The 25,369-nt window shown below is 31.6% G+C and overlaps 1 protein-coding gene across 5 annotated transcripts in view; it reads right to left on the reverse strand.

The window, feature by feature from the left end:
• LOC115876646 (unconventional myosin-XVIIIa) overlaps positions 1 to 25,369 on the reverse strand; it is a 375,213-nt gene that overhangs the window by 98,454 nt on the left and 251,390 nt on the right. For all 5 annotated transcript variants that reach the window (XM_030892502.1, XM_030892509.1, XM_030892533.1 and 2 more), the window contains one exon: positions 1,393 to 1,527. In XM_030892502.1, coding sequence (XP_030748362.1) covers positions 1,393 to 1,527 — 135 coding nt within the window. The remainder of the gene's footprint in view (positions 1 to 1,392; positions 1,528 to 25,369) is intronic.

The raw sequence follows: 25,369 nt of genomic DNA on the forward strand, positions 1-25,369 counted from the left end.
TCGTGAATTAATTTCGAGAGACGATAATGCAATTTTATCGTCGTGTATAAAAAATATTTTTTCCATAGCGAGTTACGTTTTAAAAAATATTCAGAAATTATTATATCAAGGAATTTATTACGAGTAGAAAAAATATTGTGTTGGGTTGGCGTTGGTTTCTATGTAATTTGACAAATAAATAAAGCTGTCTCCATGCTGTCTCTTTAGTTGTCAGTTTTGATTCAATATTTTTTAATGCTCTTTCGTCTCGATTGCTGATTGAATTGGAGCCAGAAATGGCTCAAAACGAAATAAGTAAATTACCAACATATATCTGAATATATGTTGTTGCCTGAGCTGAGACGACAAACGCCATATCCAAACTACTTCCATTTAAATCTCGAATAACTTATGAAAAGGAATACATTTTTCAAAAATGGAAGCAATTAAAAAACGTGCGAGAAGAAATACAGTTTTTAACCTATCCTCGCTGTTAAAGTATCATTTAATCTACCTCATAGATCTACCCTTGCGGTTAAACTGGGTTAAACTACTATTTTATGTACTATTTTTGATAGATAGGCAATTTTAACAGTTGCTATGGAAAAAAAATAAAATTAAAGTTAGTTAATCAAGGTATAAGGTATAAAATTGGGTAAGTGTTATTATTAATAAAATAGTATGTCTTATTTATGTTGTTTTATTTATTCCTGTGGAATATTACAAATTTGTATTTGTAGATAAGTTATATTGATAAATATAATAATAAATGCGGGAAGATTGAAAGTAGGAAATAATTATTTTTTATATTTTTTTGGTATGTGGTGTTTTGTTCTTGTTTGTTTGCATTAACACACTAGTTGAAGCCTGGCGCATCCGCCACGACATCAGGAAAAAAAAAACTTTTTATTTCATTTTTTCTTAATTAAATGAAAACAAAAAATCCGGCGACGACAGTTTTTAGAAGAGCCAATTAGCTATCTTTTAGTAAAAAAGCAACTTTCTAGAGCAAGTGTTACTTCAGTAGAGACGACACAGATAAACATTAGAGGAATTTTATATCTGTAGAAGCCGTTTTTTTTAATAAAATAACTTGATTAGATTTTTTAAGTTTTGTACAGTTTTTTTCACCATATTTTGAATTAATCAAATTTTTTACGGTCCTTTTTGAAGCAGCATAATATGATATAATTGATATGATTTGTATAATTTCGGATTCTCTTGGTAAGATAAAATAGATATGAAAATCCCACTTTAAATACTGATCAATAAACAGATAGTTAAAAATAAACTAGACAAATAGAGCTAAGTGCATCCAGGAACACCATACATTTTCAACTTTGACAACTTAAAGAACGTTATAAATACGTTTCTAAATCATCAAGCAAGGCACAACTGAGCATAGTAACTCACCTGTAATTTCTTCTGTTGCAGTTTTCTCCGTGCCAAATAGCCCCTGCAGTGAGCCTGCAGCGAGATAACCACGCCGGCCAACCGCTCATCGCGCTGAGCCTCAAGCTGAGATATTACGCCAGTGCGGAAGAAGATCTGAAACAAATTGAGCAATTAATAACACTGATATAACTAATCCTGTAGTTACGTAAAAGTTTACACCTCGAAATTTATGGCTATTCGATTAACAAACACTGTCATAAATTTGAATTGGAAATGTAAATAATTTTATCTACGTCAGTGAGTTAAGAAGCTATTAACTCACGCATTTTGAGTGAGTTAAGACGCATACGTAACTCGCGCATTTTCATTACCGCACTCCTTGTTAGATGACTACCAAAGAGAAAAAAATATTTTGTAAAACATTTATTTTGCACTAAATACAAATAAACTGTTCTATTGATAATAATTATCAAAACTTGAAAACTTTGATACAGTTTGAACAATCTTTCAAGTAAATGCCTGATGAAGCATATATATTCATTTTAATAGATTTCATAGTACGTATCATTGAATAGAAAGCCCAAAGAGATGAAGGCTTATAAGTAGTGGATAAATTGGAGAAATATGTTATGAGTACCTTTTCATTTCCATAGTTGTGTAGTTTTTTTTCGGTGCACCATTTTTCATACTTAGAGTATGTATATTCATACTTCTGTTTCGAACTTGCTGGAAGCAATCCAGAAATGGCTCTGAATGCCTCTTCTTTAATATGAGAGGGAATACTTTCCGAATCGCTCATTTTTTAAACTAGTGACATCAATATTATTTACTGTCGTATTGACATTGCCATGCATGGTGTTATCTGAACAAAGGTATTAAGGTAATTGTTTTTTAGGATAGGTACATACTTAAGTACAATAATTTCTAAAATTCATTGTGTGTTTTTATAGTTAGACGTAGATAAAATATTGTACAATACACGCGAGTTAACTCCATAAAGATACTTGTGTGCAGAGTTCTTATGTGGTTTAAAACTCGTGATACGCACTCGTTGTGCAACTTTCACCCCATATCTTAATGATGCTGTTAACTTACTTGTATCGTAAATATCTAATAAAATACAGGGTGGCGCCTCTCATACGCCGCGGAGAGGATACTCCAAGGAAAACGACAGTTTGTATATTGAAATAAAATTGTGTCAGCATATTATGTAGGTTAATTCAGAGCACTTTTTAAAAATATAGAGAGTTCTACAGGGTGTCCCCAAAAAAAGTTACATATCAAAGTTGTGTTTTTTGTAATGGAACACCCTATATATTAATTAATTTTCGGATTCTGGGAGAAAAATAAAGGTGTGTTTTATATGAACTATATGACTAAAATGTAAGTTTTTTGACATATTTAACATTTTCTAGAAATAAAGAACAATTTTTAAATTACAATAAAAGCTACCTAAATTGGAATTTACCTTGTAAAGCCTAATATGTAGTTAAATTAACTACTGTATTTTAAATCAAATTAAAACTTGATCCAAAAATTATACAGGATGAGACAAAATTAATATTGAACATTGGTCACCTTTAAAAGCATGTTATTCTTTTATTTTAAATGGAACACCCAGTATATTATTCCGATATTCAATGGAGAATTCATGTCTCTTCAAAATACTATAAAAGTTGCCCCTCAAACAAAGATTTTCCTAGATATTTTCAATTACATGATTTGATCTGAGTAGATTTTTATTATTTGATGAAATCTAGATGGCTGTGATATGTCTGACGTTACTTCAACATAGCTGTCTAATTAGTCCAACTTTAACAACTAGTTATCATTTTGTGTCAGTTAAAACAAAAAAAATTCTCAAAAATTCAAAAAAATGCAAACTTATCCTACATGAGAGAGAATTTATATGATTCTATTAGTTGGTGAATGCAGTGTGCATTTACCAATTAATAGAATACTTAAATGCTCCTGATTTTATCTAGTCTGGTTTTTTTATGAGGATATGTTAACAGTGTTTACAAAACTCGAGCAACTATTGTCGACAACATGAGAGAAATTATTGTAGCCACTTTTCGAGGTAGAACTTCACATATGCCTTTTAAAATGAAAAGATCCTTTTGAAAAGACAAACATTTTATTCAGTTAACAGGAAAGGAAGCATTTTGAGCATTTAATTTTATCTAGCTAATTTTTGTTTTGTTTGCTAATAGGTTTTAATTCTGTAATAATTAAAATATGTTTTAAACGTGTATATTTTTTTATTACCGTTGAGTATTTTACTCCACAATCTTACGTACTCGTTACTATCGTTTACTCTCATTATCTATGTATCTACTACATGGAAAAAATATCTCATATATTTGTAGGAAATTGAATTCTCTACAAAAAAATTACAATTTTTTGCAAACCTCACTGTTGGAAAGTTGAAGTTTGATTATTCTAAGGCAGATTTCTTTTTTCTTATGAATCTTATAACCCGTTAACAAAAAATCATTATGATACGCGCAACTAATGGTATTGTAGAAAATTCACTGCTCTACATAAATGGTATCTTATGGTTAGTCGGTTAAACTAATAATTTAAAAGATATTCGTCAAATTTCAATGCACAATAATTTTAACAGTTATCATATATCTTTGTGAACAACGACGATATCGAACTTCCTCGCACTAATGCGCCATACGAATATTGTATTTAAAAATTTGATGATATTTGCCTGGTATATTCTTAAATATACCCTAAATATCACAGATTTCTATATTGGGTGTACGAACCCCTTCTAAATATAACTAACAATATAAGGTAATCATCGAGGTAATAATAATATAATGTTACTCAAATAACAATTGGAAAAATATGCAAATACTAAATAGAATAAAAAAGTTATATCCCCCTACACCTCTCTCATATCCATAATAATATCATATATACAGGTAAGTGTTACGATAAATTTACAGTAGTTGCCTACAAATGTCTTTGAGAGTGTAAAACACATATTTTAACACAATACCTACACCAATATAACAATTTAATTTACACCATAATTTAATAGAACACAAAAAAGTCAATTAAAATTATATAATCTTACATAGAAATAAATCTAACAATAATAATAATAATAACTTAATATAAAGAAAATTCTCGTATAAGAAAGATATAAACATAAATCGGGTATTTATTACTCTATAACTACTATCAATAAAATTTATTGGAAAACACCTTAGTTCATGAATATTCCTTCTGGGAATAAATTTTCAATAAATCTCTCCATAACAGCATTTTTAATAGTTTTCATATAAATACAGTTTGATAGAACATCTTTGTTTATGACTTCATTAGAAGAAAGATGTATAGAAAGAGTGTAATATATACAGTGTTTTTAATAAGACAAACCAGAATAGGTAACGCAGTTTTGGCTTATCTATAAAAAAAACAAATAATTCATTATTTATTCTTAAATACCTACACGGAAAAAATAAATTGTAACAAGCCCCACAATTGTAGAAAACGCTGCTGCATTTTGCATCTAAAATAGTACCAGGCATCGTGATGCCTGGTACTATCTGATCTTGTGATAGAAATAAAAGCTATGACGTGTCATAGCTTTTATTTCTATCACAAGATCTCCAATATAGTTAAATATGCCTGATTTTATACGACAATAGCGAACAAGTAAGTGTGGTGGTAAGAATAAGAATATACAATCTAATAAAAATGTATGTTCTATAGCCAATATTTCAATTTATAGAAAAAAATATAATAATCAAATTTTATGAAGAAAATCAAATATTTTTTTTATTCAATTTTAAATAAACTCACCTCATTCGAAGGATTTTCCAATGTAACAGTTACTTCGCATGTTTCCAGACTGACGTCTTTAGAAATCAGAATACTGGCAGTATCCAGAATGGTCGTTAACGATTCTGTGCTGGTTCGACTTCGAGACCCGGTAGAATGCGGCTCATCGCAATCAACTTCATTCGAAATATTTCCTGAATCATCCGAATTATCTGACGAATAATCCAAGTGCTTATCAATATGTACTTTCGGCAATGGCTTGATGGCTTTATTTGACAAGTTTTTATTTTGGCGACAAAAATTCGGTTTCTCATTGGAGTCAACTTTTTCCAAAATTTCCTTAGAATTGTGCTGATCGAATTTAGTGTTACCAATTACCACTTTTCTAGCAGGTGTGCCTTTTTCCAAAGATCTGGATGATTTCTCAACTATATTTGATTCAATCTGTGATTTCTTATCATTTACATTACTATAATTATTCGTTTTTAAGGAACTTGCATCATGAGTGTTTTTCTTAAACGTTTGATTTCTCGTCACTTTCAACACAGGTTTAGTCAAAGATTCTTTATTTTCCTCCAGTTTCTTTATCACTGTGTTCACACCTTTATCCCGAGGTCCACGTAATGCCACAAATGTATCTTTAGGATCTACACTGTCTACTGTTTTAACATTAAAAACCTCAGTTTTCTTAACCACATTTTTCGATAAAGACACCTGACCATCTATCTTATTACTCGAAAGTATTTTCAACTCTGGTTTACATTTAATAACATCTTGAACTTTTGTGTTTTTCAAAATTGGTTTTGATTTCTCTTTGGCCATTTTTACATTGCCTTTGGTTCCCGTTTTATTTGCTTCATTTGATGATTTAGGAACTTTAACATCGATAGGTTTTGCATTAAACTTTTGAACATTCCTAGGTTTATCCAAACTTCCTCCAAGATCTTTTACGCTTTTTGGTTTATATGGTTTACTAACATTACCAGCTGGATTTTTCGATTTCAGATCAGGTACACTCTTGCCAACATTTCTATCGAGAGACTGGATGGGTTTAGGTAAGGATAGTTTATTTTTTGCCAAATTTTGTACACTTTTTGATTTATTTAACAATTTATTTTTATTGGTCCCGTCAAAAGTACTGCTAGTGGTATCTAGTTGGTCTAGATGACACGGAGTACTTGGAAAGCTTTTCCTTAGATTAGCGTTTACCGGTATTCTACTCATGGATCCATATTTCTTCGACAAACTTAAGTTAGTAGTACTTACAGCTCTCGAGATATTAGTAGGAGTAACATCAGGCTCAGATGATGCATTCTCTGTTAAACTATTTAATCGTTTAACTACCTCCTTGACCTTTACTTGAGATTGGGAAACTTCTTTTGCAATAGTAGCATTTTCAATTGACTGTATATCCGCGAAAGGTAATTTCTTTAGTGCAATAGGTTTTTGTTTTACAGGTGTATTGTCTGGACACTTCCACAAATCACAATCTTTCTTTACCTTTAATTTATTATCAATATTAGTAAATTCACACACAATTGGTACAACTTTCGAAGATAATGTTTTTATATTTAAGTTTGTCATACTTTTCGTCTTCGTTGGCAAGCTCGAGTTGAGTCCAACAGTATTACCTGAACCATTAATACTTCCACTGGAATTTGTTTTCTTTAAAATGCATTTTGATTCAATTATGCTACAAGTTTTAGCTTTGACCAATTTCGGAATTCTCGTTGGTGTTTTGGAATTATTAGTCTTGTTATTATTTATTATACCAGATGGTTCTTTAATCGCCGATACACTTGGTAAAGATGAATGGTTAGGTAAAGTATTAGATCCCATTTTACTGGAAATTTTAGGTGGTAGTTCAGGTGCACAAATAACTAAGGAATTCTTTTTAATTTTTGGAGGAACTTTAGGAGGAGTATCTTTTGTGCGTTTCGGTTCCAATAATTTATCACATTTTGATACTTGAAAATCATTTGTCCTGTCCAATGATATATCGTTATATTCGTCTAGTATTTTGTCGAAACTATTTATAACATTTTCAAGCTTACTACCTGGCAGTGAATCACAGGTATCTTTTCCTACATCGTTATTTTCATGATTTTCGTTGGTTAACCACAAGTTCCTCCTATCACCTACCAGATCTCTCTTTAGTGAATCCGTTTTTTCTTGTTTCTGGGATTTCGAGTCATTTCCGAGCCATTTTTTGTGCGTTTCGTAGATTTTCTTGATGAAAGGCTTTCCCATGTACTTGGTTTTTTGCGTGGCCGACATTGCTAGCCTTTTATAAATGGATCATTCTCTAATTATGATTTTAACGCGATACTTAATGGTCTTCCAATGTAGAACGTCACGGTCTGTTTCGTTAGAGTCTCTATAGTTGAACGGTAAAGGGAATCTGCTCCGGCATAATGTTTTACATTTGTTGTAATTTTACTTTTTAATGCGACTGTAGTAAATTGTAGGTCACTGAAACGCGACGGTAATGTTGATCATTTGGGCGCGATTTCAAGCAAGTGGAAAGTTATTTACGTTTTTTCGAGATTCCCGTGTTATGCTTTTTGTGTGATTTGATCGGAATCGTTTAAGGCCAATTGGGCCAAACTTTTACTTTAAAGAATGTACTAATGAATCAATTATATTTTGACAGTTTTTATTTAAATATAAATAATCGACTTAAGGCCCTCTAAGATAAAAAAAAATAAAATAGGGTCCATAAGTTCTAATAAAAATAATATCCAAAATTCTTTTTTTTATTTGCAATTATGTATAGTATTTTTACTTTATTTTAATTTAAATACATAACATACTTTTATTCATAAGTACAGAATTCAGGGACAAAAATACAAATACTTTTTAAATAGTTGTGTCAATATGTTAAACAAATTATATCAAAAATTGATATGAATAATAAATAAAACAAAGATTCTATTAGAGTTAAACACAATAACATAAAAGTTACATCTACGTGAGCTAAATGATCAGAACCTTTACATCAGATAAATATATAGATTAATTTGTAACTGTAGTGTTTAAATACTAAACTAGATTATATGAAATTATTCAATTATTGTTTTTAAATTTATTAACTCCACTAAAATGATTATTGAACGATGAATTAAAATATGTTTCGATTTTTTCTTTAGAATTTATATTAGCATATTTATTCAAAACGTTTCTTCTTTCTAGAATAATTTACCAATATATTAGAAAATATAATATATATTCTATACCAATTAAACTTTTAGTTACGTAATCGAGGGCGCGATTTTTAAATTCATTGTTGCCAACCACGAATGGCACCGTGCTGACTAACTGGAATTTAAATTTCCCGCTAGGGATTCAGGTGGTAGTTCTCTGTAAAAAATGTCACGTTGTCACATTTATTTATTTATTTCCCGACATTGCCATTCGTTTTGACACTTTAGTATTGTATTACGAGTTTTTGGTGTAAATGAATTGTGTTGTGATATTTTAAGCTTGTAAAAGTGGGCAACGCTGTGCCAGTCAAGCTTAACCACATGTGACTAAAAATTTATTTGATATATGAACTATATTTCTCTAGTCAATGGCTACTTGTAACACATTACTAAAATTACACATATTTATTATATGTAATTTAACTAAAAATATTTACTTAAAAATATTTTTTTAAATATATTAGAAGGCGATTCTCGTCCATTTTTGGCGGTACCCGCATTTATAATAAAAATGTATTTAAACGATTTCTTTAGCAATGTCAATAAAATAATGTCAACCCAAAAAAATAATTTACACAAACTAAAATTAACTCATTTAAGTAAATGAGTTTGTTATAGTATTAATATTATAATAAGTTAAAAAGTTTTAATATTATTGTTTGTTTTTAACATGTTAATTGTAATGTGACTGCAAAAATTTGAAAAAATATATTTGCAGCGACATCAGTTTAATCAAGATTACAATTGCGGGTGGAACCTTTGGTGTTACAACAGCAAAAACAGCAAGTTTTGTCACTAATTCATTGTAATAAAAAAAAATCATTATTTAATATTAACTAAAAATTGTATTTTCACGACGTATTAAAACACAGCAAAAACCAAAAATCGACCGAAATGATCAACCTTACAAACACTAGATTATTTTTCAACAATAAACTGTTCCTCTGTGGGACCAAAGAGTCCAAAAACAACAAACGACCGCGTATCGTTGTAAATAAAAACACGAACGGCCAAGACCGCGAAACTCGAAGCAGCTCGTCGAGACCACGGCAGATACACCTGAACGTCGGTCGTAGCCGCAGGTCTTCGAAATGGCAAGGGCAAGAACGAACTGAAGCTACAAGTGGACCGCGAAGAACGAAGACCGCGAAGCCGGTGCACGACGACGATGGCGGTGGAGTGAAACAAGAGGTGCACCGGCTGCGGGTGTGCCGGTGCGAGCCCGACCGCAAGTCGATGATGATGATGATGCTGAGGACAGAGATAGTGCCAGTACAGTGACATGAAAGAAGTTAGCTGTGGACGGCAAAGATTCAAATCAAAATATAGCTGATATACAAAATGACAATTTGGAAAGTATTAATAGGGAATGTCTTACAAAAATACTACGAAATAATTTAGGAAATGGTACACGACTGTGGACAAAAAACACAAAAACTGGACAACGTTCTTTGAAAAATTGTATGATATCAACAAACAAAAAGGCAAAACTTGTGCAAAGTACAGAGACTGACATGCATCTGTATCACAGAAGCCATGAGAACAAGGTCAACAGCAGAAATGGAGGTCATTCTAGACCTAACACTAATGCAACTTTTTTTCGGTAAATATGCCAATGCGACAATGATTAGAATGGTCAATGATAGAAACAGTACTGGGAGAATTATCAGCTCAGGAACTTGGAATACCCTCAAAAGAAAAATTCCTCTCCTAGTGGATGATATACCAAGAATGCAGAACTTTAAGAAACACCTCATTGTAGTATTGAACAATTAATAAAAAGGATTAGAAGAGACACACGTTTGCTCAGCAGGTAAAGGACTATACCATAACGTGGTGTACTAATGCTTCCAAAACCAAAGCAGGAACAGAGATAGAAGTATTAGGGCCAAAAATGAAATACTCCGAACCAATGGACACCTACACCAGCATCCTTCAGGCAGAAATCTACGCTATCGAAAGATGCGTACAACTCATCTTAGATAGGAACTATCGGAAACAAGAAATAGTCATCTTATCCGATAGTCAAGCAGCATTAAAAGCGATCAACTCAGTAACCATCAATTCGAAGTTGGTCAAAGAATGTCTAGAAAAGCTGAACAAATTAGGTAAAGACAATAAAGTCCTCCTACTCTGGGTACTAGCCCACCAAGGGATAGAAAGCAAAGAAAAAGCAAACGATCTATCTAGAAAATGAGCAAACACTCCCACTAACTGCACCAAAACCGTTCTGCTTCCCAAGTGGAAACCAACTTAAAGTGGAACTCAAAAACCTGGAAGACTCCGTCCATAACCTGGAATAGGAATCCTCTAACGGTCTAAAACACTCGATGAAATTTCTCAGAATTTACGTTCGAGAAAAATCAAAGATTTTCCTTGCAGCAGAAGCTTTTTAAGAACAATTTTCGGATTGTATCTGGGTTTATAACAAGACACTGTCTCCCCAGCGAACACCTCAGTAGACTGAGGCTCAGAGACAACGGCGAATGCAGATTCTGTGGGGAAAATAGTAAATACAGTATATTAATCTAACTTAATATAGCCCGTCTCTGTATTAACTGAAAAGAAAATTATTTGCAATTATCAAAAAACATGTGTTTTTAGTAAAATTGTTTAACGCTTTTGATGGTACCAAAGAAGTAAGATGAAGAGTGAAAATTAGTATTTTTATAATAAAAATACGACAGTAAATAATCCGGTGTTTAACCATAGTAATTTTTTTTTCTTTTTAATATAAAATTCAATTGAAATGATTAAAAAGTACTCCCTCAATACAAAAAGAAATGCAACGAAGTTACAATTAAGGAATAAATAATAAATCAAATTCAATACAAATTTCACTGGTTTGAAATGACGCCTAGAAAATTGTGACGTCATCTATCAGCATTTGACTGAATAGTTGACAGAGGAGGCGAGCCTCTGAAAACAAGTGTCTAGCTCTCTGCTACCGTATTTACACCATATATCTTAAAATCACGTTAGATTTTTATTAAACTATTTTTATTAAGATCGTTAAAAAATACGTTTTTATGTGGGATTATTCTTTATTACCCCAATATTAAATTTACTTTTATATTTTTTACTACTAGAAATTAAAACTTAAATTTTTATAATTAACAGGTTACTGCCATTTTTATCGAAGAACTAAACACTAATAAAGTTGTTCGGATGTTCGAAGGTTTGAGGTTTGTATTTTGTGGACTTTGCGTTTGGCGTAAATACTTTGTTTTCAATTTTGTTTTATTGTACCCTCTTTATTATTTTTATAATGAAGGGTGTTAAAGTTTGTTTTGTGAAGACTGTCTAAATAACACTGAAGGCTCTCCAGAAAAAGTTTTTATAACTGTTCCTTTGGATGAAAGCCGTCGAAGAGATTACTCGCAATTACTTGCAATTATTTTACTCCGGATTACTTGCAACTATCAGAAAATAGGTGTTTTTAATAAAATTATTTAACGATTTTGATAACATATTAACAAAACTTTACATGAAGTATGAAAAATACAACACGCCCTAAAATTAATCAATATTAAAATATCATCACTTTACAATAATACCACAGAACAGAATTTGTATCTATTCTGTGATAATACCTTTAAATCACACTTAACTGAACGATATATTTTTAAATAAATCTTGTAAATTCAACGTATTTTTATGTCTACCATTTGCCCCAAGGCAAGCTATTTAATAATACGAAATTATACAATTTAATTTACCTATTTGAGCTCAGAATTCATCTCCTAACGATTATGTGCTAACGGCCATTTAGTTTTACTTTCTTTTTGAATAGTTTTAGGATTAAAATGGTATTTTTCAATCAGAACCTAACCAGCTTATACTATTAGAATTTATAATTTACTTTTTATTAATATCTTTTCATATTAATGCTCGACTTCCGTCATAACAGCTACCTTAATTGTATATGTGGCAATTGATATACAGAGAGAAAAAATATATAAGTAGGCGTCTATTAGTTTACTTATTTACTAAAATAGTATCAATACCAAATAACTTTATTTCTATTCATTGATTTTATTTGAAATGTGTCAGATTTCAGTAGATTTAAGTCTATGTTTTACTTTAAATTAACTCTCACCCCAAGTACGTCAAATTAAGTGAGACTCGGCTTGACCCCCTGCCTCTCCGAATCCCCTCACGTAATTTATGGACACTCCTTGAGATAAAGTCTCTTAATTTTCTCAAAGTGGTGGCTCATGATCAAAATCACATTTAATAGAACAATCACTTTAGATTTTTTCAATAAAAAAATTGAGAGTCGTCGTGAAAAGATGGGGCTTGAAAAGCCGCATCTACATTCCAAGTTTCAGCCCTCTAGCTCACATAGGGCCCGAGTTACGACGCTCCATCGTAACTTCCGATCGTTACCACTTTTCCTCTCGCATCTCGTGTGTCACGGCCTTCAATTTTTACTCCTATCGCGCTGAAGTTCTCTTTCTCTCTCTTGTTTATTATTAACTGGCCAAAAAGTTAAATAAGCACTCATTGATTCTTAATCAGAAAATATGAAAAAAAGTTCCTATAAACATAGGTGCAGCAACGCATATACAGGGTGCTACAAATTCGAGGTACGAGCATTGGTATCTCGGTAACCGTAATAGATACGAACATGGTTAAATTGACGCAAGGATTACTGAGTTTTTTTTGGAAAAAACGGATTTTTTTGAAAATTAATTTTATTTTTTCCTGTCGTTACTTTTAAGAAAATCAAAAAACTAATTACACATTCTCATAGCCACTTTATAAGGGCTATCTGATAGTATTTTTAGATTAGCTGATAATTTGTGAGATACATAGGCCAAGTTAATTTTTTTAAATACGGACCTGCATTTTTTATTTCAGATTTTGAAAGAACTCGGTCTCCTGAGTACAATGATATACCACACTTTATTTTTTTTGTTTGGAACATTCGAACACAATTTATTTAATCTAATTTCAAGTCCGGCTCTGTTTTTTTTTAAATATTTAAATTCATCGTTACAATATTGATAAGCTTTCAAATTGAACAATGACGTAAGGTAAAACATTGAAATGGAAAATCAAACGCAATAAAATAAAAAATAATATACAAATGAATACATTACTTCACGTCATTTGTAAAAGTGAAATCAATACATCTCAACATTTACAATAGCAAGTACAAAATGCAGTATAAAAAGAAAGTTCAAAGAGCTATAAGTGGCCGGCCGTAGTTCCAGCGTTAGTGTGTCGATCTGCGGAGCGGAAGGTACTGGGTTCGATCCCCAGCCAGTACGGTCGCTTTATTTATTTAAATAAAAATATTTATTTATCTAAATAGAGCGACCAACGATTGAGTATATTTGCCTTGTACAGTCTCTCAAATAGTGCCGTTCGGATTCGGTAATAAACTGTAGGTCCCGTGTACTTGTGAAAACACTGATGACACATATCACAAGTACATGCGAGAGGTAGCCGACGCTCTATAAAGAGTATGGCACTGTAAGAAGAAGAAAGAGCTATAAATAAAATTAAAGAAAAAATAAATTTGTGCAATAGGAAGGGTGGTAACCCTTTCGAACATGTAGAGAATTAGAAACTAGTTTATAGAAGTTGATTTATTTATAATAACTGCGATGAATATTACGCATATTATTAGATCGCACACGTACACCGATATTTCAAATTCACAATGAAAAAAGTTAAAAATAATATCTTTAAATTGCTGACTGGGATATAATTTATTTGAATCTTTCAATTGGCTCGATTGTCCTTATTCAATGTTAATTAGCGCTGATCAATATTGTTGTGATGAATATAATCAGATTAAATAATGAAACAAAACAGAGTCGGACTTGAAATTATTTTAAATAATAATTAAATAGTTTTTTTGTTGTTAAGGTACCCAAAGCAAATAAAAAGTATATCATATAAATAGTGTGGCATATCATTGTACTCAGGGGACCGAGTTCTTCCAAAACCGGAAATAAAAAATGCAGGTCCGTATTTAAAAAAATTAAGTTGGCCTCTGTATCTCACAAATTATTAGCTAATTTGAAAATCTAAAAATACAATCAGATAGCCCTAATAAAGTGGCTATGATAATGTACAATTAGTTTTTTGATTTTCTTAAAAGTAACGACAGGAAAAAATAAAATTAATTTTCAAAAAAATCCCTTTTTTCCAAGACTCAGCAATCCTTGAGATTTTTAAAACTTTTTTAATGGCATCTTGGTGAACATCCCAAAGCGCAACTTTGCTCCAATTTAACCATATTCGTATCTATTACGGTTACCGAGATACCAATGCTCGTACCTCGAATTTGTAGCACCCTGTATATTGTAATCACAAAACATTTTCCGATGCACGTCATCAATCATATCGACATTGACACTAAAGTCTATAAACCTGACTAAATAAAATTTTGGCAAAAATGTTTAAATTTGTTGTATAATTTAAGATACCGAGCAGTTCTTCATTTTATTTTATAGAGCAAATGATTGTAACAGATATTTTATTTAGATTAAAGCTGCAAAAATTATTATCAGTATGTTGGTCACATTGCGCCGTTGTCGTTTATTATTTGACAATTATCCTAATGTCAGTCATAATTTTGTATAATATCGCGATGTTGTTGAATCTCTGTGAGTAATTCTCGTTTTTTGCTTATTTTCAAAGTATTTTTATTTAAATTGTACTTTAAAAGCACAAACAGTTCTTTTAAGAACTAAATTTTCGAGTTTTTGTATTGCATTTTTTGAAATTGTGTGTTGAAAATATGCCGAAACATTTAAACAGTCGAAGCAAATACTTGTAGCTTTCCTGATATTTTGAACGAGAACGTGAAAATAAAGGTCCTTTATTACCCTTGACTGCAGTCAGAGAAGTAAGTTTGATTGATAAGCACATTACACCACTTTCAAAGTTATTTCTACGTTAGTTTTTATTAAATTCTGTGATTATTAGTTTGCGCATTAATAGCACCCTCTTACTTGTTATTACCACCTAGGGCGTTATAAGATTGTACATCAATAAATAAATAAATAACCCATAATAACGCTTAGAATAATCTTCATAATATACTAGTTTTTGCCAATAAGAAATTATTATACTTATTTTTTCTTATTAATAATTATTAATAAGTAAAATAAGCTATAAAAGAAATAAATCAATCAATTACTAAAATATTAGTTATTAAATTAAAATTAAAACTTAAAAATCTTTAAAAAATTATATAATAAATATATTGTTTGTCACTTTTAAATTAAGATTCATCTCATAAATCCATCACAATCTGAATTGCGAAAATTGGTTTTGCGATTACCATAGTTTTAAAGTTAAAAATAGTTTAAAGTTAAAAAATAAGTATTTTTAATTATTTGAAATACCATTATTTTTTGGGAAATTGACTGTAGGTAGCACTAAACATCAGTGTTATAATACATTTAATAAAATTTAATAATAAATTAGATTAACTACATAACTTATTAATTTTATTTTAATTGTATTATTGTGATTAATAAAATTGTGTTTATCGCATCGAGGAGACTGAAATGAATAAAATATCAAGAGACAACTTTTAATCGGCATTAAATGGCTCACACAATTTTGCTAACAAGAGAAAAAGCTAACAAATCAGTGGTGCCATATGTTTTTAAAAAATATATATTCCAGCGATAACCCATACGCACATCCCTTTTTAGCATCAAATATGTACCACTTATAGTAAGTTTTATTATTATTTTATTCGAATTACTAAAAGCAATTGGAAAAAAATTATAATAAATCTAAAAAAATGAAGTTTTTAACCTCCTCTAGCTGCGAAACAAGGCAGAAACGGACCTATATTGATATGAAAAATAAATCATATTTTTACATAAGGAATCTCCCTACGAGAGATGGCACATGGTTTTTGAAGCGCTCTGTATAAGTAAGTTTGTGATATAAATATAAATAAGTAAAAATACTTTTTTCATTGTAGTGTTTTAATGAAAGTAAGAAAACTATTTTAAAATAGTTTTAAGCGATATGTTAATCTATGTATATACAAGCAAGCTTTAATTACATGTTACTATTAGCAACAGTATAATATCCCTAACGGTTATTAACGGCAGTTCACTCTTATCAAATCATCTCGGCTCAGATTTGTTGCGTAATTCTGCAAAATTAAGATACGATATTTACAACATTCATTTCAATAAATTAGGTTCTTATCAGTAGCTCTGTATCTCTATAAAAATTGAGCCACGAGGGAGGACACATAATTACATATTGGATTTATAAGGCGCTTCCTGTCATTATTTCAATAGCGCTGCCTCTGGGAAAATCGTTGATATAACGTTTCGCATGGTATTTACACCATTAGATAGCTGAATTCGAAAAGTAAATTGGAAGTTGGAAGTGATTTATATGGCGTATTGATGGATGGTATGTTCTGACCACACGCCATTATTGGATGCTGATTTTAACCGCGCTCTAATGCAAATATACGAGGTATTCCTTGCTGAATATAAAACAGTCAGTTGTTATAATCTTCAGTTCCTAATTTTCAATATTCATATTCCTGGAACTGTCCTGATAACATATTTATGGTTTTAATAGTTTCATGTTTTAAGATTACAGTTGAGGGTTGGAACCTTTGGTGTTACCATAGATTTAGGAAGAACAGATATCACACTATGCATTTTAACCCGATCAAACATTCGGAGGTTGACTACGTACTGTAAAAATCAACTGAGATAGAGAAGGCGACATTGCCACATATCAAATTTGCGCCTATCTACTTAGTTTGATTTGCAGAAAAGGTGACTTTAAAACCTTCACCGGATATCAATAAATCTCAATTTCTTAATTAAATTTTTGTTAAAATGGATACGGTAAACAATGTTTATCGTTCCAGACCCAACTCATTACAAATTCTTTGCTTATTCGATTTGTGGTCTCTTGGGTTTCAGAAGAAATTTGACCATTGTTTTGGCCTTAAAATGCCTAGAATTAGAAACATTATTTCACAGTTTAATAGAGTCAGAATAGTAACACTGTCTCAACAGGGCTACCGGCAAGTTGCAATAGCTGAAATTGTAGGAGTTAACCAAAGCGATGTTTCGCGAATATTAAAAAAAATCAGGGAGACAAACGAGGATACAGACCGGCCTGAAAGAGGTAGAAAGAGAGTTACTACTGCTGTGCAAGACCGTCAAATATCCCTAATTGCACGACGCAATCTCCTGCTTTCTAGTACTGCTATTAAAACTGAGTTCGCTCGCCTTGAAGGAGTAAATGTTTCAAGAAAGACCATAGCAGGAAGGCTCCACGACAGAGGATTACATTTAAGGAGGCCTCTACGTGTTCCGAAGCTTAATTTACAGCACAAAATTACGCGACTAAAATTGGGTGAGGAGATGAGAGCAAATTAACCTAATTGGAATTTCGTCATGTTTAGTGATGAAACAATACAATTGTCAGTAAATCATCAAACATGGGAAGCCATGCCTCAACATCTTCTGGACAATTTAATTGAGCACGCAACGTCGTCTCACAGCTTTCATTGAGGCTCGAGGCAATACAGACTATTAGTTGTGAGAAGAATTAAATTGTTTTCAATATTTTCTGTTTAAAATGAAATTTGTTTGTTGATTTTCACTCATTATGAAATAAAATTATAACAGCCTAGTTTACAACTTAGATTTTTAATTTTGTATTAGTTTGTGTAGTAAGTCAATATGTCAAAAATATAACAAGTATGAGGTCCAAAATAAAATAAAAATATTGTTATATACAATAATTTTGGCTATGTGTGTATGTATCTATCCTTTACATAGAAATAGAGTTCATGGACTTTACGAGTATGTCACCGCAAAACACCTCCTCCACCCAGCCCATCGGGTACTTGCAGATTAGTGGCATATTTATTGACAGGATGCATCGTTATGTATGTGAAGATAGACCGAGTTTGGAGAACAGTGCAGTTGTCATCGTTAAAATTGTTGTGTTATTTTGTAATTTTTTTCTTTATTATTTTTTAATTTCTATAAATATTATATTTAATTTGCGTGGAACAACTTTGCGAAAATAAATCTTATGTTGTATTTCTTCTTGGTATTTTTATGAATTACCCGGCAAGAGAGAATTTTGTTTTCCTTTGGATGCCCGTAGCTACAAGAACTGAGAGAACAAGTGAGAGAATGAGTCGCCATTTTAATTGAAAAATAGAATTGATTTTATTCTGTCTAGTTTTTGATGTCGTGAATTATTTTTTATTTCAGTTTAATTTTTAAGTCTCTTTATTTAAAATCTTTTTAAAATTCGTCTTCTCAAGGTACAAAAATGGTGCTAAATAAGAATAAATGGAAATCTATATTATAGTTCGTTTGAACTATTTTAATACAACTATTGTAAACAGGCACCTTTATTGAAAAACTAAAGCGATACCAATTAAACTTTGGTTACGTCCGGCATCGGGCGCGATTTTTAAATAAATTGTTGCCAACCATGGACATATTCGGCGCTGGGTTAATAACTGGAAGTTAAATTTCCCGCTGGTGATTCAGATGGTAGCTCTGCTGTAAAAATGTCAAGTCCACATTTTATTTATTTATTTTAACAATTTCCATTCGTCGTTTTTAGTTTATATTACAAGTTTTTGGTTTAAATAATTGTGTTGTGATATGAGCCCAAAACTTTTTGTTTCTAATATTTTGATTAAAAAGAAAATATGTAAAAGTGGCCAACGCTATTGCCAGTTACGCTTAACCACGTAAACTTTTATTTGGTATGATCTATATTTAAATATATAAACCAAAAAATAAAACCCAAAAAATTGAGAACCACTGGATCTTTTTTCTTGTAAATTTAATCTACTACCTATGTTTGCCATGTTATCCAAGAAATTATGTTTTTAACTAAAATTAAAAAAAAACTCAAATTTCGAGGGAGAACGTTCGATACTTTCTATAAACTCACACTGTTCTATAAATCAGTAATTTTATAGCGTATTAAAGAAAATGACATCTATTTTTCACATTAAGCAAAATTATACGCCAGTTATACAATAATAACTTTTTTATTTATTATGGAAAAAGTGAATAAAAGAATTTCATCATTAAAATATCTTTAACACGCCTTCAATATATTAAATATATTTGAAGGCGTCTAAAAACACGTTAATGTAGAGGAAGTATGGGTGTTATTTTGATCGGTAAAAGTAGAACGTAAGATGGCCACAATATGCTGAGAACGACCTTAATTTTACCCAGTCTAATTAAAAATATATTTACGAATACTATTTCGCAGTTATGTGTTCATATTTATTTTATGAATATTAATAATTCATGTATAATTATACACTTTCTTGTACTGTGCCTCCGTCTTTGGGCAACTTCCCTTGTTGAATGGTATATTTTGGCCAGTTTCATTCAGCAGAAAATTGCTTTTTCATGTTTGTTGAAACATAAAAATTAAAGTTTTATTTAATACCTCTAAAACACTGCCATTCTTATGGTTAAATGAGAGAAGTTTTATTTATTGTTTTTAATTAAATTAAAACATCTTATTTACAGGTTTTAGTATTATCGATTTAATGTATTGTTTAGAAAATAACTCTCTAAACAGTTTCTTTGTACTATTGCACTAATTTAAACTGCTTTACATTGATAGTTACCTTGCAGAAGTATATATTATTATAGCATGCTTCGACTAACAACAATAGGTATTTTCAAGACCAGTGGTTAGTCTTTGATAATTAAAAATTTCTAATTTGATAAATTCTGTTTAATATCTTCGTTCAAGCCGCAGTGGATTACAAAAACTAATTTCGATAACTTCATTTATCCAAAATAAGTCCCGCTGTAGTAGTCAGTTTGAGATCTTTTTATATTGTTCCTTATTAATTTTTATTATTTAGAAATTTGTTTTGTCTTGCCTAAACAAACGATTTTATAATTAGATTATTGAAAAATCATTTTGACATTCAGTATTGTGCAAATAAGTTCCCAGGATGTACAATTCTGAATTTAATGATGTCAACTCCATAAACGAGGAAGTTATTCTTATTTTGCATCTTTTGAATCACTTAAGTCTATTTTTACAGCTAAATTTAATCTTTCTACAAAAACTATAAATTGATTATTGATTCAATAAATTTAACTAAATATACAATCACTTGATCAATATTTGATTAAATTGAAAATGGAGTTTAAGCGCTTTTTCGCCTATAACATGTAACTTCTGGAGTATACCAACAACATTTTCAACAATTTTGAACTTTTTTTACAGTTTTTAACGTGTCTTACACACATATCTTATCATTTCGTAACCAAATTTTAGTGCTTCTCGGACTTCCTTTGGTACATTCTTCTCGCAGGTCTCTTTGGTAGATATCAATAACAATGAACAGTTTCATCAGACGTTCTGCCGTTTGGTTTCCGTTTATTTGTTTGAGAAATTGAAATTTCAAGCCCCTCAAAGTCAACTTCATTACTGTTTTATGGTATGTATTTCCTTGCCGCTGACAGAATTTCTGACGTTAGGTAAAGAAGATAAATCGAAGACGATTACTGTCTGAATGATAATGATATGGTAATACATTGTCGAGGAGAATTAATTTTAATGTGAATACCGGCTTTCTGAAATTGAATTTTTGCAATTTATGAATCATATAGAACAATTTTTCAAGTGTCCACTTCACTTTAGCATGATCCTTTAAAGAATGGTGGATTAGGTACATAAAATAGAATAGAGAATAGAATGTTCAGGAGGGTTAATCACCGCGACCTTACTTATCTGGTGTGTGTTCCCCTTTCTTGAGTTATAACGGGTTATAACTCATCTTATAAAATTGACCTCAAATCAGGAGGCAATAGAAGAGGACATATATCCTCTATTATAGATGCAGGACAATACCGGTATCAGGTCTAAGGAGAGACCAAGTTAAAGAGGTGGAGAAAATGGGGCAGATCCTCAGCCTCCCCTCACAGGTTTCTCAGCCGGAGCAAGCTCCTCGATTGTGAAGGCGGCACGGAGACCAACCGTGGAAGGGTGTGCACCCTCGGAGGAAGAACTGTTGTCAGAGGAGGATGGGTCCCTGTCCCCTCTCCAACAGGGTATGATAGGTTATAGATTGGTGATGATTCAAGAAAGGGGAGGCACAATAGATCTTTAGGTCGCAGTGATTAAACCCCCTCTTACTCATTCTACATTCTACAACTCATCTTACAGTCTCAAGACTTTGACAAGCCAGTATCTGAGACAGCTCCACAGAGGTGAGCTCTCCATCTTCGACATCAGCCGTGTACCGAAGTTTATGGCACGAACAGTTTGTCGTCTCGGCGTATTCAGTGATATTGTGTTCTGGTGTTTCCCCATTTTTCCACAGAATCTGCATTCGCCGTTCTTTCTCAGATGTTCGTTGAGGAAACAGTGTCCCTGTTAGAAACTTCTGACAATCGAATTGTTCTTGCAAAACTCATTGATTTCTCGGTCGGAAGTTCTCAGGAACTTTTTCGAGGTGTCTTTGGTTGGAGGATTCCCATTCCAGGTTACAGATGGAGTCTTCGAGGTTCCCTCAGTTTCCGCTTTTAAGCTGGTTCCGCTGGAAAGCAGAACGGTTCTGGACCAGTTAATTGGAGTAGTTCGCTCCTTTTCTAGCGGTGAGCGGGCACTCAGAGTAGGGACTTTATTTTCTTTCTTAATTTCTTCAGCTTCTCTAGGCATTCTTTGACCAACTGTGAATTGATGGTTACTGAGTTGATCGCTTTTAGTACCTTGACTATCGGATAAGATGGCTATTTCCTGTTTTGGTTCTATCTAAGATAAATTGTACGCATCTTACGATGGCGGTTTTATAATCTGAAGGATGCTGGAAGTTGCTGGGATAGGTACCCATCCGTTCAGATGTTAGTTTCGGTCCAAATACTCCTATCCTGTCCTTGCTTTTGGTTTTGGAAGCATCAGTATACCACGTTATAATATAGTCTTTAAATGCTGCACCAAACGTTGTAAATTCTTGGTTTGTCATCCACTGGGGAGTTAGAGGACTGATTTTTCTTTTTGATGTTCCAAGCCCCTGACCTGAAAATTCTTCCATTAGGTACATACTGTATATCACAATTATGTTTAATTTTCTCTTTAAATTGTAACTTGCATAAACCATGTGCAAGCTAGAAAACAGAACATGTTATTGCAGTTTCTTCCTCCTGGCAAAAATATCATTTAATAGAAAATTTATTCGTCTGTTAATCACGTTAGCTTTAAATACTTATAGAGTTTGCAATTTATGCTAACATGTCCGTAAAACTGTCACAAATGTAGTGTCTACTCATTGATATAGTTGTGACAATTTCCCCCTAATCAATCGAAAATTTTGGCTAGTATTCTCCAGGACCTGTTTTGCTCAGTCTGAATTTTTCGACTATTCTAGAGATATATGTTGTATAAGAGCATACATACCTGTCCCATTGAATATCTAATGAATTCTAGTTATTTGCACAACACATTAATTACAGGCGGCAGGAATTGACAGATTTCTTTGAATTTTTCTAGATAAACTTTATGGACTCCAGTTCGCATTTTTCTTCGTACGCTCTTCGTTGTGAAGAATATCTAAAATTGTATAATGCCGGATATAAAGAATGTAAGCAACGTAAATTCTTGTCGTCGTTTGATAAAGTATTATGAATTTATTAAGTGTTACATGGACTTTCTTCTACTTGGTATTAATGGGACGTCAATCTATCGATGCTATGTAGAAATGTACGGGGTGAGTTAGTGAATTCTCTAAAGTTAATTTGCTTGATGACGTAAAAACTTATCAAAAATTAATATTATGTATATAAAGCCTATGCGGCACACATGTTTTGGCTCATATGCTTTCAGTTTAATAAAAAACAGTTTTATAGGAAATAACAGTTTAACAATTAACAGTTTTTTTATTAAATTTTATAAATCAATGGTCGTTAGATGCTAGATTAAAACCTTTGACGATCACACATTATATACGTTTAGTATTTTGAACACCAGTTTAGGTTTTAGAATAAAAAGAAAAAAAAAGATTTCAGTTAACGTCTCCTCTTTGGTGCCAGGGCTAATCTGGACGGGGCCTACTTTGTTTACGCGGAATCTGAACCGCGCTCCTCGGCCATGTCATGGTCAATGGCCTACCGACTTAGCAAATGTGTAAATCGCCTCTTACTCACGAGATATCCGATCTCATCCTCGAACCGGCGTGAATGAGCAGTGTGTGTCAATAGATTTTACACTTTTGCCTTTGGACAACAGCACGATACAGAGTTTCGAACCGGTCGCCCGTCCATCCACTAGTATCGCCTTACGTCGCTTAACTTCGGTGTTCTAATGGGAACAGTGTGTTTCAACATGTGAGCTGTTTGCAGTTTAGAATATCATTAAGTTACAGTTTAATCTATTTTTGTATATTCTGTTTTTATTTTGAGTTCCTGTTATTCACACAGCAATTTTTAAGAAGCAATCTTCAAATATTTTCTGAACAATATAGTAATCTAGATTTCTGTTGGGAACATTCTAACAGTTAATGAGAAGGCCACGAACGTTATGAGAACAATAGGTTGTAGGCATTTATGTACTTGATATTGATATTTCATTTGGAATTTATGTTAATTGTGGGTTTGGAATTGTTACTGAATTATTAATTCTAGTAAAATATTACAGTTAATTCTATAGCTTTATTAGTTATATAATTATTGTAATGTAGGTGTATATAATAAAAGATGAAAGTGAAAAAATAAAAAAAAGGAAAATTTATCGTCAAGACAACAATAATTTGGTAATCGCCACCACTAGTGTACTGGTCAGTGGCGGATACAGAGAGGGTGCCCCCCCCCCCCCCCCCCTAAGATCTACAAATTATTAAATTATTTATTAATTATTAATTTTAAATATTAAGCTTTTGGGTTAAAAATGGCGCCAGAAAAAGCATTTACAATTACATTAATTTTTATTTCGGCCCCCCACCCTAAACTAAATTCTTGTATCCGCCCCAGACACTAGTGTTATGCGATTATTAATAGAAAATAGTCAATTTTAAACTTTATACAAATATTTAAAAATGATTGGAGTGAAATTTTTAATAAGCGTTTTTCTATTCATTAATGTATATTATAGTATTTTTATTATATAGTACTATATAATAAATAATATATTATGAAATACTATATTTAATTATACAGGGTGTTTCAAAAAACATGTGCCATCTCTCGCGGGGAGATTCCTCACGCAAAAATAAGATTCACTTTTCAAAATTACACTCAAAACGCTAAAAGTACTTGAAAGAAAATTATAATATATCGAAAGATTATTAAGACTTTAACACCCTGTAGCTACGAAACAAAGCAGAACTGGACCTATGTTGATATGAAATATAAATCTTATTTTTACGTGAGAAATCTCCCCACGAGAGATGGCTCATGTTTTTTGAAATACCCTGTATAAGTAATAACTTGTTTAATTTAAATGGAACGCCCTGTATATATTAGGAGAATCAGATGCATAATTTAATTGTGTATCAAATTGTATTATACCACTTTTTACCTATCCCTTCAAGTTTTCGTTAGAAAATGCATTTTCTTATAATTTAGACCTCATTAGATAGTTTAGATTGTTTTTAAAGCAACAAATGTACAAAATGTACAGGCTAGTAATATTATCGTTTTTAACAAAATAATAATATTACTAGCCCATTTGTATGCAAAAAGAAAACTATTTAAATCTTCATAAACGAGTATACCATTAATTAAATATACCACCATTATTTCCGCCCAAATACTAATTTATTACATAATTATGTTCGTGAATAAATTATTCTAAATAAATGTGAATTTGAATCAGAAATCAATATAATAATAAGTTATAAAAATGAATGCCTCTGTTGTTACAAATAAGCATTTGTCAAAAAATGAAATATCATTTTTAAGGTGTTACTTTTTACCACACTGTCTAATACACATAAAAAATTCAGTTTCTTAGTTTTTGGAGCAATTATT

The sequence above is a fragment of the Sitophilus oryzae genome, unplaced genomic scaffold (genome assembly GCF_002938485.1).
Source record: "Sitophilus oryzae breed Bouriz unplaced genomic scaffold, Soryzae_2.0 scaffold_1059_pilon_pilon, whole genome shotgun sequence".
Lineage (NCBI taxonomy): Eukaryota > Metazoa > Arthropoda > Insecta > Coleoptera > Curculionidae > Sitophilus > Sitophilus oryzae.